This window comes from Coffea eugenioides, chromosome 9, assembly GCF_003713205.1.
Source record: "Coffea eugenioides isolate CCC68of chromosome 9, Ceug_1.0, whole genome shotgun sequence".
Lineage (NCBI taxonomy): Eukaryota > Viridiplantae > Streptophyta > Magnoliopsida > Gentianales > Rubiaceae > Coffea > Coffea eugenioides.
In genome coordinates, this window is record NC_040043.1 from 928591 (window position 1) to 941895 (window position 13305).

Genomic DNA, 13305 nt, shown 5'->3' on the forward strand with positions numbered 1-13305 from the left:
ACATTAAGATCACAAACCGGCAAGCTGACTTATTCACATACTAACACAATATTTATTTTATTTTATTTCTTTTTGTTTTGTTTTTGTTTCATTTTCTTTTTTTTTTTGAGTAACAAAAGACTTAATCTATAGCCCTTAGAACCTTTTGACGCGAACTCCAACATTTGACAGATGGAGGAGTCCGGTTACTCAGCTCCAATCGTTATGCGACCACGCACTCATAGCAATTATTACCTTTTGACGCGAGAATCGATACTTTAGGTGAAGATCCCCGGTTACTCAGTAGTAATAACTAGCGGAGTACATTCAACTCTTATGTATGATAACATAACACAATAACTAAAAAAAAATATCACAAAAATAACAGCAGGCAGCCTCAAATTTCCAAACATGGAGAACTAAAATTAATAATGGGACCAATTCACATGAAAAATGCCAACAATCATTCCCTATGCCTAGAAAAGTTAACCAAAAATTGGAAAAGTTAAGCAATTATTGCAATTCACCAAAGAGATGTTCTTGAACTCAACCACATTAACTTGATACACTTTTATTATTAAAACTTGACAATAGTAGAATTGGGGCCCAACAACCAACATTAAACTTGGTATTCAAATACGAACTGACCACTCGGAAAAAGAAAAGAAAATAAACGAAAAAGGGGATAAATATCAAAGTAAAAACAAATGAAGAACCTCTAGAACCTAAAAACTAAAAACACTAGCACCCAAACTGACCCCCCACACCTAATTCACACATTGCCCTCAATGTGATAAACTAACAGCAAAAGGAAGGAGAAGGGCAACGATACTTCCCTGAAGTTGTTAAAACAGGAGTGGGTCGGGCGGAGTGCTGCCAAATTCTGCGCCATGTTACGCAAGTCGACGTCAATGTGGGTCACTCGAGTCTCCAGTCTCTCAATTTGCATTCGGAGTTGGACCCAGTCGTTAGCCCCTAGGTGGTCCCCTACTTAGCCAAATGCAATAACAATGCATCCCAAAATCGCAACAATGCTCCAATGAATTTAGCAATTGAAATGAAAAGGACCAAAATACTCCCACACAAGGCAAATAGAGGCAACCTACTTCAATAAGCAACGGAAATGGCACAGGAGCCGTCCAATGCACCAATTAAATGCAATAATCCTCAATCAAAGGCAGCTCAATAGACTCCAGGCAGAAAGTACCAAATGATACTCAATTGACACCAAAAGCGATCCCAACAAAGCAGCAAGATCGAAGGATACTTAGTCACAGATGCTCAATCATATCGAAATAAGGAATTGTAAGCAAATTAGCACAACCAGTACCACTGGTGCATGCACAGGAGAGAAGGGAACCACATGGCCAACCCAATTAATAAAATGCACAACTGAGGCACCCCAAAGGCTAGAAAAGTACCCTAACAACACAGCAAATTGAATGAATATGCACTGGGTCTCCAATTCAGTCAAAATAAGATCAAGGGGCACGATACGAAAACTAACAAAGCAGAACTCAAGTGATACCAACAGGGACCCCAACAGAGCAATGAATTCAACCAATTGGAGCAAGTGAAACTCAACAAATGTCATCAATTGGACATTCAATTACCCACTTCAAGTGACCAAACCTTAAGAATTTTAAGAAAACAAGCAATTCCAACAACTACCGATTAGAATTCGAGAAAATTTAAGAATTGTAAGCAACACCGCAACCAGTACCACTGGTGTATACACAGGGAAGAATGAAATCAAACGGCAAACTCAATTCACTAAGAAATACAAACAACACCAGACAGTCTTCAAAGCCTAAACAAATGACAATTATATTAGACTAGGCAAATCAGGTGCAGGTCATAACCCAACCCACGGGCTCCAGTAACACAGATGCAAGCCAATCAAATTTACTCAAAGAAAACGCAATCATCAAAATCCCATCAACATCAAGAAATTGGAATCGGAGACCACAAAATTAGTAAGAAAAACCCGGCACCAGGGAGGTTGGGCAACCAACGGTAGCGCTGATCTGTGCGTCGCGAGTGGTGGAGGTGGACGAGCGGCGTGGTCTGTCAGCTTGGGCTTCGTCGACGAGCTGTGGCGGCGCTGGTGTCACGCGCGGGCAGCGCACGATGGGCAGAGAGAGGCGCTGCAAGCTGGTCAGCGGCGTGCGGCAATGGGGGAGAACGGGAGAGCTGGTGGCGCACGAGGTTGTGGCCGCTGGTGGAGGTCGGCGAAGTGGAGGTGAGCTCGTCGTGGGCTGGACGAGCGCCGCTGCGGGAGAGGAAAAAGGAGCGCTGGCGGCGTGCGACTGAACGAGGGGTGGAGCGCACCAGCGACGGAGAGAGAGAAAGAGTGCAGCTTGGGGTGGAGAAGGGAGGGGGAGCTGCGTGGGTGAGCTGGAAGTGCGCTGGCGGCGTGCGAGGAAGCCCCTGGCGGCGTGCGATCTTGGGAGAGCTGGTGATGGCCGCGAGGTGAAGCTGGAGCTGGAGGGAGGCGCAGCTGCGGCCGCGCGACTGCAGAGGTGGGAGCGGGCGAGCTAGGTGCAGCTGGGCAGAGCTGGTGGTTGCGGGCGGGCGCAGGTGGAGCAGATCAGCAGGCCCGCGCGGGAGGGCGACGCAGCGTGAAGCTCTGGGCGGCGCGCAGCAGGTCAGCTAAGAGAGGCGCGCGAGCTGGTGGAGGTGGAGCTGCTGGCAGCGCGCGAGGAGGTTGCGGTGTGCTGGTCAGCGGCGGGTGAAGAAGGAAAGAAACGGGGAAAGAGGGAAAGCAGCGGGGAAGAAGAGGAAGAAAAGAGAAAGAAAGAAAAGAAAGAAAGAAGAAAGAAGAAAAAAGAAAGAAAGAAAGAAAAAGAAAACAAAGAAGAAAAAATAGTTTTTGGGTTTTTTTTTTCAATGTTTTTTTTTTCCAAATTTTTTTCCGAATCTAAATTTTCAAAATCTGAATTTTTGAAGAAAAAAAAATGTTTTTTTTCTTTTTTTTTCAATCTGAATTTTTAAATTTTTTTTTGAATTAATTTTTGGGTCGTCAAACACCGCGTGGCCATGCCAAGATTGTAAAACGTCCACTGACCATGAGACTTGAATTTAGACGCTTAACGCGTGCCCTCCTCGCGTGGGCACGCCAAGATTACCTATTCTGGTTATAGTGAGAAAACATCAAGAGTGATTAGTACCCAAGTGAGAAACGACATATTTAAGAAATTGAACACAAAAATAACAAAATCAACAATTGGGTTGCCTCCCAAAAAACGCCTTTCTTTAATGTCTTTGGCTAGACATGCTATGCTTGTTCACGGAGGATAAAATCTTGTAACTCGCTTCAATGCTTCATCTTCAATGTGATCCTGGTAACCCTCATAGATGGAGTAATCTTTGAGCACACGTGCTACGGTCTTCCATGGACTAGTTGATGGCGCCAAATAATCAAGCATTGATCGCAATTCTTCATCCACTCCTCCATCAAGAGCATTCAACGGTTCAAGATATTTGACCATAGCTACTCTTAACTCATTCCTGCCATGAGACTCAAGAACTTCCGGTATAACAAAATCAATCTCATTAACAAAAATCATAGAGTAAGAGTTAAGAAAATGCGGGTTAGGGTATGGAGGTAGTGTCACCACATTTGATGATTCTTCACTGGATTCCTTCACTGGATTCTTTCACTTGAATCGGTTGCGGTTGGGGTTCCATTTCTTTCTTTTCGGCTTCTTTTTCAACTGCATCTGTAGATCTCTCATTTTGACACTCTTGCATCTCCTCATCACTAGTCAAGCAAATTGCACTATCATTTTCTTCAAAATCAACAATGGTTTTCCAGGGCAATTCTTCAATTTGAGAAGCCACCAATCGATTTATTCTGGATGTCAATAGACATATTTGATCTTCCAGATTACTCATTGCATCCTTCATCATCTCATTCCTCATTTGTGTCTCCTGTTGGAATTGGTATGTATTAGTAGCTATTGATTCAACTATTTCTTCAAGAGACATACTTGACATAAATGACGATTCTTGAGACTCATACTGCTGAAAATTCATTGGCCCCGTTGTATAATTATAATTGGAGTTATCCCACCATCCTTGATCATACCCGTTTGGATTAGGGTTATACCACGTTTGAGACCAGGGTGAAAAATCTCCATAATTATTGAGTGGGACACTCAGATTATCTTGATATTCGGGGCACATACCGGTTGAATGATCCCTGGCATAACAAATTTTACAGGTTGCAGCAGCCATTCTTTCACTAATAGAGTTTAGTGCCTCTGAGTATGCAAACTTAGGAACAAAACAAGACTCATCGTCTTCCCTGGAAACAAAATCCAGTATATCACCAAAATACGGAGTGTTAGAAGCCATAAACTATATTAAAAAAAATAAGAGAAAAATAAAAAAAAATGAAAACAAGATGAACTCAAAAGGAAACAAATTAATCTAACACCAGTCCTCAGCAACGGCGCCAAAAATTGACAGGGTGTCGAGCCTGTGCAATAATAAATACCTGCTCAAACAAAATATAATTTCTATAGATAGTGATAAGCAGGGTCGAATACACAGGGACTGGGGATAATTTATTTCTTTTAGAGTCCGAAGTATGGAGGGTTTTTGGAGAATATAAAATAACTAATTAACTAACTAATAAAACAACTAATAGAAATAAATAGAAATTAATCGATAACCAATATGACTCTAGCCAAAGGTACAACTTCTCAGACACGGTTCATGCAACTGATCATCGACGCAAAGATAATTCAATTACTTATTAATAGATTGGTTATAGTTGCCATACACGCGATGAACAACCAGCCTTTCCTTAATTTCTCGATAGTTAAGGTACGACCGTTAACTATTTCTCTAACCAAGAAATAACCCTAGGTACGACCATAGGATTTAATTACTCGATTGCATTAATAATTAGAAAAGTCCAATCCTAACCAACAAACACGCTATGAGGGTTTGTTTAAGTTAGATCTTACATTTCCCTAACATGAAACCAATCACGCTAGTCGCCACTGGTATTAATCAATTGAACAATTACGGATTCAATCAATTAATTTGGCATTAGATCATTAGGTTAATTCGAATATCGGGCCCTTGACATTCAAATAACATAACAAGCATAAGCAATTAAATCAGGAAACGCACAAATACCAATAAATAAAAGAAATAAATAAAATAATTGGATCTCACAGATGTTCGAAACCGAGTCCTCAAATTGACCTTCGACTAGGAAAACTTAGCCACGCCTCATGAGAAAATCTCCAAATAATTTAACTGAGGTCCAGGCCATCAAAGGAACCAAGAAAGAATAAAACTAAACTATCCTCCCAAAAAACTCTCTAAAACTAGTGATAATAGCCGCCTGTACGTTTCTTTCTTTTTAAAGCCAAAATGACTAATCCCTAATGCTTTCTCTCCGTGGTCCCCGCCGAAATTTAGAGTCCAAAAACTACTAGAAGAATGCCCTGCCGAATTAAGAGAAGAGAATACAAAAAGGTGGGGCCTGCCGAATTGCTCATTGCTTCCGATTGATAGTAGGACTCCAAGTACGAGTCTTCTTTTCATCAGCAGCCGAAAATGTAGTTTTTTGGTCCCCACGAAGTAGCACAAGCCTGCCGAATTCTTCTTCTTGTCTTGAGCCTCTCTACGTTCATTCTCTTAAAGGCCAAATGAAGAAAAGCCTCTTCTCCTCTCGTGGTCCCCGCCGATGATCCTCTTAGAAGCCAAAAAAGATTACTAATGCTATCTCCCGTCGGACTTGAGCCAATGAAGTACAAAAGGTGGGCCCTAGCCCAATTGTCTCTTGTTTCCTTTCTTTTTGGTTGTTTTCTGCTCCATTCCCTGAAATTACGTCCAAATACCAAAAATAAGTATATATTAACAATTTAAACAATATTTGGCAAGGGCAAAGAGGGAAATTAATAATAAAATTACTAACAATTAACACCCTATCAAATAGATATAATTGGATTAATCCATTTATATCCATTTAAATAAATGGATATTCATTTATACTCATTTAATAAATGGGCATGGATATACCCAATTATTTATTTATAAATCGCTTAAAAATTTACTTATTTTTTTTGAATGTTGTTTGATAAGAAATAATGATATTTTATTATTCTTAGATTGATAAGAAATTTAAATTTATTTGCTTAACACTCACTAAAAGTTTAGTTTAAATGTATAATTATTTTTAAATGGATATAAATAGATGAGTCTAGTCAGCTCACTATCCACCAATTAAATGAATTTAATTAAGTACCCATTTAGATCCATTCAAAATTAATAGACAGGTTTGTGCGGGTTATTGATAGATAGGTTTGGACAGGTCAACCTAATTGGATTGTGATTGGCACGAGTTCAAAAAGAGTCAAAAGTTGATTAACCGTGAAATGGAAAACATGGAATAGATAATTACCTTTTCCATCACTCAACTTATATAATTGCATTTTGTTTTTGGATGTGTAACGATTAAAATTGAAGGTAACGCCTTTAAGTAAGTACACCCTTAAATTTCATTCGGCTGGGTTCCAAAGATATGTTCAAATTTGTGCCAAGCCCAAGCGTCGAAGGTCTCCTTGAGCTTTTTGAAACATCGAATCTTGGTGGAGAAGGAGAAGATGTTCTGACGGAGGCTACATTGTTCTCCATCGACGGTATTAGTTCTTGCGGACCCGCTAAACAAGCGTTCGAAGCCTTTAGTCTTCCATTGCAACGGAGAGTGGAATGATACAATGTCAAGAAACATATCCATGCACCCAAAAAAGATCACGAACCAACAAAATCTAAATTGATCGAGTTAGCAAAGCTCAATTTCAATATAGTTCAACCTTCACACTCAGAAGATGTCAAGGAGGTATTAAGGTAAGGAATAACAGCCTAGAATAAACGTGCAACCGTAATAAAGTTTATTTTACTGAAATTATGTCCTTTTTTCAATAATAAAAGTATGTTGATGTTTTTGAAACCAAATATTTTTTGAGCCTTCAGCACTGGACGGTTCCTACAGTTTGGTCCTGTGTACTCTTTCATGTTGCTATACAGTGAAAAAATAGATGATGCGACAAGCACGTACGAACCAACGGCCTTTTGGTCCGTTGGTAACTCCAAGACTTATTAGTCTTGGGATGATCAACTCTTGACCTCCCATCAAACTTGCCACTAAATTATGGCTGCCACATTCGAAACCTTCGGATGGCTTCCTTCGAATGTGACCTTAACAAAGTTGAACAACATGGCTCAATAAATTTGCAATTTACGTGATCCGCTCGAACCCAACACGAACCAAGATGTTGCAAAGCTAGGGTAAGGCCCAACATGGAAATTCTCATCGAACAATTAAGCTCAGTAGCTAAATCAAATAATGCATTACGCACATTTAAAGGTACTCTCGAATAATTTGTTGGAACTTCCGGGATCCATGGAGCGTGAACATAGTTAGCACTCGAATCCTTGGCGGCAACCGAATTCGAATCACGAATAGTAATTGATGAGTTATTTTTTTCTTTTTATCTTTTTGGTTTAGGTGGTGGATGAATCTCAGAAATAAAGAAAAACTGAGTTTTTCGAGGGACCGATTGGTTGAAAGTTTTCTGGCTGCTGCGGGGACTGCTCCTGAGCCTGAACAACCAAGTCTAAGAAATTGGCTATGCAAAGTCATTAATTTTGATTGCAACAACAGATGACGTTTATGGTTCTTTGGATGAATTAGAATTCTTCACCAATGCTGTAGAGAGGCTTGTATTTCAATCCGATTCATCAAATTCTTCTTACAGCCTTTAATACAGATGTACTTGACGAATAATAGGACGTACAACTTGAATTATCTTAATAATTAGGTGGATCCCTGAGGAAAACAAAGACCTACATGAAGACAGAAAGATCTGTTTCTGGACATTGATAAGCACTGCCAATGAAATGGCTGCTGAAACTCAGCAAGAAAAAAGTTTGGCCTTCAGTTTTACCGCGTTTACAGAAAACTGTTAGCGGTCTCAAATTTACTTCATATCAATGATTGGAAGTTTTTCTTTTCCTTTTCTTTTGGAGCTTAATTTCACGTATCAAAAATCTCTCTCCCATTTTTTTTTCAATTATTCTTTTTGCTTTCCTAGCGGGCAGGTTTTTGTAAATCCTTGCTCATGGAAGCTGAGTGGATGTAACAAGGGCTGCAGGCCGACACTTTTTTTTTTTTTTCAAATATCAACTTCAATATATGTAGGTAAAGGTTACAAATTAGTCTGCACAGCAGATTTACAAAAGTCTGGCAACTGCCAGGAAGTCATTGTGAGCTTCTTTGTTAAGCCACACAGGGAAGGATTGCTTCCACCTAGTTTCTTGTACCAAGCTAACTGCTAACTTAGCTAACCTGTGACTACACAGGTTCATTTCTCTCCTAATGTGAAAGAAGGAGCATTTCCAGAATGAGCAACTCAGTTGCCTTATGTCTTCAATTAGCATTTCCATTGAGTTTAGGCCCTGACATCCTATATTGATCCTGTCCACTACAGCTTTGCAGTCAGAGAGAATCAGTAGGGATGTCATGTTCTCCTCTATGGCCTTGCTCAAAGCTGTTCTAATAGCCATAGCCTCCAGTTCTGCAGCATCTCTAGCTCCTGAGTGTGGGATGGACCAAGTTGCCAGAATCTTTCCATTGTTATCTTTAGCTATGATTCCCACTCCAGCTTTCGTTCTTGCCTGGTTCATTCCCGCATCCGTGTACATAATGGAGCTATGCTGTTCCATTAGACCAATTAACATGCTCCTCCTGTCATCTAGGTGGGGCCTGAATTCCCTGTCCCTCTCAGTCCGCTTACCTTCATCCTCATATTCTAACCATTCATCCATTGCTTTTTTGTTTATCTGGTGTCCCTCTGTTGATGCCTGGTTAAAATTTCCTTCATTTCTTGCCTTCCAAATTTGCCAGAGGAAGTTTGCTGTAATTTCAATGTGTTTAGTTCCCTCTTCCCTTGATCTGGCTCCCTGCATATGTTCCCACCATCTCCAAAAGTTCCATGTATAGTCTTGAATGCCGTCCCATGCAACAGGGAATATTGCCCAGGCCATCTCTCTGGCTTTGCAATGAAGTAATGCATGTTCAATAGTTTCTTGCTCTTTCCCACAGCACTTGCAAGTCGGATCACCCTTGCCCGTCCTTCTAAAGATTTCCTCATTAGTTGGAAGGATGCAATGGAGACATTTCCACAAAAAGTGCTTAATTTTGTGTTTGATGTTTAGTCCCCAAAACTGGTTCCATACCTTAGAACGTTCTTTGTTTGTGCTGGAGTTAACATGCGCCTTATTCTTCTCATTGGTCTCTTTGATTCGCTCTTTGACCCTAGCATAACCAGATTTAGTAGAATAGCAGCCATTTGCTGTATATTTCCATTTGAACCTATCCTTTTTGTGGAATATACTGAGAGGAATTGACATGATTGCCTCTGCCTCCTCCTTTGCGAAAAGTCCTTGAATAATGTCCTTGTTCCATTGCCTCCCTTTAATCAGATTGCTAACCTTGGTCAGTTGGTAGCCATTTGGTTTGGGAGTAGAGACTCTTCCACTTTTTGACCCCTCTACCCATCTGTCTTCCCAGATTTCGACCGTGGATCAATCCCCAATTTGCTTCCACATCCCACTTTCCAACATCTCTAATGAGCTATGCAAACTTTGCCAAATCCAGGATGCCCCAGCCTTTACCTTAGACTCAAAGATATTTGAGTTAGGGAAGTACCTGCTTTTCATGACTTTGCTAACTAACAAGTTGGGCCATGTAAGGATTCGCCAAACTTGTTTGGCTAGCAAAGCTTCATTGTAGCATAACAGGTCCCTAAACCCAAGCCCACCATTCTCCTTCCTCTCGGCTATATCAGTCCACTTCTTCCAATGCATCCTTTTTTCCCCTTCATCATTTCCCCACCAGAATCTGGCCATTAACCCACTTAGCTCTTTACACAAGCTTTTGGATAATCTGAACACAGACATGGCATAAGATGGGAGAGCAGTAGCCACTTTTTGTCATTAAACTTTTTTATTCAGTCAAAATAAGCATTCAACTAGTAAGTAATATACTTTTTTTATCACTCAACTAATAAAAGCTTTCATTTTGTGGTCATTGAACTAATGAAACATTTACTTTTCGATTATAAAATATATATTTACAATTAGTTGAATGACAGTTTTGGCTAAATAAATTATTTACAAGCCAATATAGCGAATTCTAAGTAGTTTAATCACAATTTGTGATATTTATTCTTTGGGAAAATGTCTTGGCCCACTCAATAGAAAAAAAAACTAAGAAAAGTCAACCTCCTTAATTACCAAAGGAAAAGTGGAAATCAGTTCGTAACTAAGAAGAGAGAACGATCCGATAAAAATGCATCATTAAAGAAAGCATTGACAATTCCTGTATATGCATGCTATTATTAACAATTAAAAATGTACAACTCAGTAAACACGTTTTTATTAACAATTGAACTTTCTTATGTATCATTTAACTATTGTGATTTTGCCGCTTAATTGATCTATTAGTCAGGTGGGGATACCAATGCTGGGTCAAATTTGACCAAGAAAACAAAAAGGAAAAAGAAAACCATCTCATCCAGCCAATCGAATTCCTTTGTGATGAATTTTCTATTATCTTTAGGCAATTTGTAGTGAATGGTGGTCCATGGCTCCATGCTTGGCAAAATTTATTGGAGGGCAGAAACGTATAAGCAAATTGAGTCTTGTTCTGTCTTTTTCCGACAGAGACAGGATATCTTTCCTCTCCGATGTTGATAGGATCTTGAGCTGGCATTAGGGTCCAAATGGACTTATAGCCTTTAGTCTCGTGGCCTTGGCAGCTGCCCCAAATCAGTTCCTCGGACTTGGTTAAGAATGTTTGCAAATGTCCAAACACTCCAATTTTGTTTCTTAAAATCGATGTCTTACTCTTAACCGTTGCGTACTTTTTCAAGTCACTCCTGATCGTCGTGTTTGTGTGATATTCTATGTACGTTTCTTGCAATTCGATCCCTTCTGCCTGTTTTAATTTCAGCTTCTTCCAAGCTGCTAAAATGGACTTCAAGAATGATGATGAAGATGAGGGTACTGCAACTTGTAGTAGATTTGAGAAGCTGAAGAAATCAGAAGATCAGCAAGATTTGTTGAGTGGCTTGCCTGATGAGATTTTGCTGCATATACTTTCCTTTCTACCGTTAGAGGATGCTGTAAAGACGGTCCTGATTCGAAGATTTGGAAACCTGTGGCGCAGTATTCGAATTCTTGATTTTGATCAGTGCCTGAACCATTCCTGCTACAACGGTCCTTATTGCAATCAAAAGCTCATGAACTTGATCCATCAAGTAGTGAAATTCAATGAGAGCAGAACCCTGGAGAAACTGCGTCTAAAGTTCGCTTTCCACAAGGGTTATGACAGTATTCTTGAAGATCAATGGCTGAAAAGTACTTCTAATGAAATCGATTCGCTAGTTCGTTTTGCAGCAAGCAAGAAAGTGAAAGTTCTTGATCTTGATTTACTGGGGTGTGGTTTCATTGAGCTCGTTGAAGATTACTCTGTCCCTGATGTTGTTTTCAGAAGTGATCACTTGATTGAACTAAGGTTGGCCGCTTGCAATATCGAATTGCAGGGAGAGATTAGTTTGAAATCGGTCAAGATCTTGTCCTTGAAGGATATTGAGTTGAATGATAACATGATGGAGAAGATCTTACTTGGCTGTCCATCACTTGAAGATTTAACTCTGATAGGTTGCTATGGTTTGACAAATTTGAATTGCAGCAACAATCCGAATCTAAAGAAGCTGAATCTTGTTCTGCACTTGGGGAAGACCTTGACAATCTCTTGGAATACTGCATTATCAGTGGAGAATTCTAAATGCTTAGAGGGTGGTGCCAAGCAATTGAATCTACCATCAGCTATTGATGCCTCACTCTTCATTGGCTCAAGATTCAGGTGGGAGAGAAAGAAGCATAATGAGGTTAAAAGGCAACTCCAGAAGTCCAGTTTTTGCAGTACTTGCACACCATCTTCCTCCCCTTGCATTTTGGTAAGCTTTTGATCTCTCTCCTCTTCTTGCCTTGACCATTCATTCCTTTAGGTTAACTTCAATTTGCCTTCTTTAAAATGTGGACTTCAATCACTTAATTACACAGAGCAATTATGCAGAGCCAATTTGGCCTATTAAGTATTTGGATTAATTAGATCTTAAATGCTCCTTCAATTAATACGTGTTGTCAGCTGGATAGATCTTAAATTCATCTTAGCTTTGATTTTCAAGGTTCCAGAATCCTTCAGGTTCAGCTGCTTGAATCCAAATCCTTTGAAGATTTTTGTCTATGTTCTGAATGCGTTGAATAATCTACTACTTACCTCAACTTTTGAAAATAGCACAACCCTTGGAATTTTTTTTTTATTTTTTTTTTTGTTGTAGACAAAATTCAAATCTTCTAGACACTCATAATAAATAATTATCTTGGCTTGGATATAATATCAAGAATCTAGACTTTTTGACATCTTAGATTCTTGTTTGTTATGTTACTCAAATTTATTGTGATATTCTATGTTTGAGGTTTTTTTTTTTTTTTTTAGGTTTTTATTAACATATATACCCTTGGTACTTTATGATAGGCATGAAGGAAAATGGACTTGACGAGGAAAGCGAGTGGAAGCAATGTCAAGTTACTTTTCAGCACCTCAAGAGTATATTCCTACCCCATGTTTATGTCACATCAAATGGTGAATTTTCTGCAGCTGTTTTTGATCAAATGGAGTTTTTTTTTTTGCCTTTCGATGAGACCTCGGCAAGCACTTATCAAAATTATAGTGGAAATAATTGATTATCAAATGCAGATCTGCAAGAATTCTCAACTGGAAGTTAATTATATTCTAGATGAGCTTAGCCCATGTATTATTCTAATTTAGTCGGAATACCAAAATCAATCTGGCAGTCTTCCATTCAGCATATTTATAGTCATGAGTAAGAGAAACATAAATCGTATTATTATATATATATAATTAAAGTAAATCTTATATAACTTAACAATATATACATCCTCAAAAATCATTAAAACAATTGGAAGGGAAGGGACCAACAGGAAGATCATTGGGATTTTTTTTTCTTTTGGGGTATTAACAAATTGGATTTTTAATTTTGGGGGTATTAACGATTTTACTTATACTATGTGTTGTTACTAATTAATTTGAATCCTATGCCCAAACTACTGTTTAAATTATTCAGAGAGCCTAAATTCAATAATATTTGTCGAGTGCTCAGAAATGGTAAATGTGTTGTTAACTCTGGAATATAATTGTCCATCATAGTACTT

The 13305-nt window shown here is 39.1% G+C and overlaps 1 protein-coding gene across 1 annotated transcript; it reads left to right on the top strand.

Annotated features, from left to right (window-relative positions):
- The first annotated feature begins 10808 nt into the window (after positions 1-10808).
- On the top strand, positions 10809-12622 carry LOC113783371 (putative F-box/LRR-repeat protein At3g28410). Its single transcript, XM_027329490.1, has 2 exons — positions 10809-12026; positions 12608-12622. Exons 1-2 carry the CDS (start codon positions 10971-10973, stop codon positions 12611-12613), a joined length of 1062 nt encoding a protein of 353 aa, XP_027185291.1. The 5' UTR covers positions 10809-10970; the 3' UTR covers positions 12614-12622.
- Positions 12623-13305: the final 683 nt, after the last annotated feature.

What these genes read in the sequence shown, in the direction of transcription:
- LOC113783371 (XM_027329490.1), top strand. Translation starts at nt 10,971, where the DNA reads ATGTACGTTTCTTGCAATTCGATCCCTTCTGCCTGTTTTAATTTCAGC.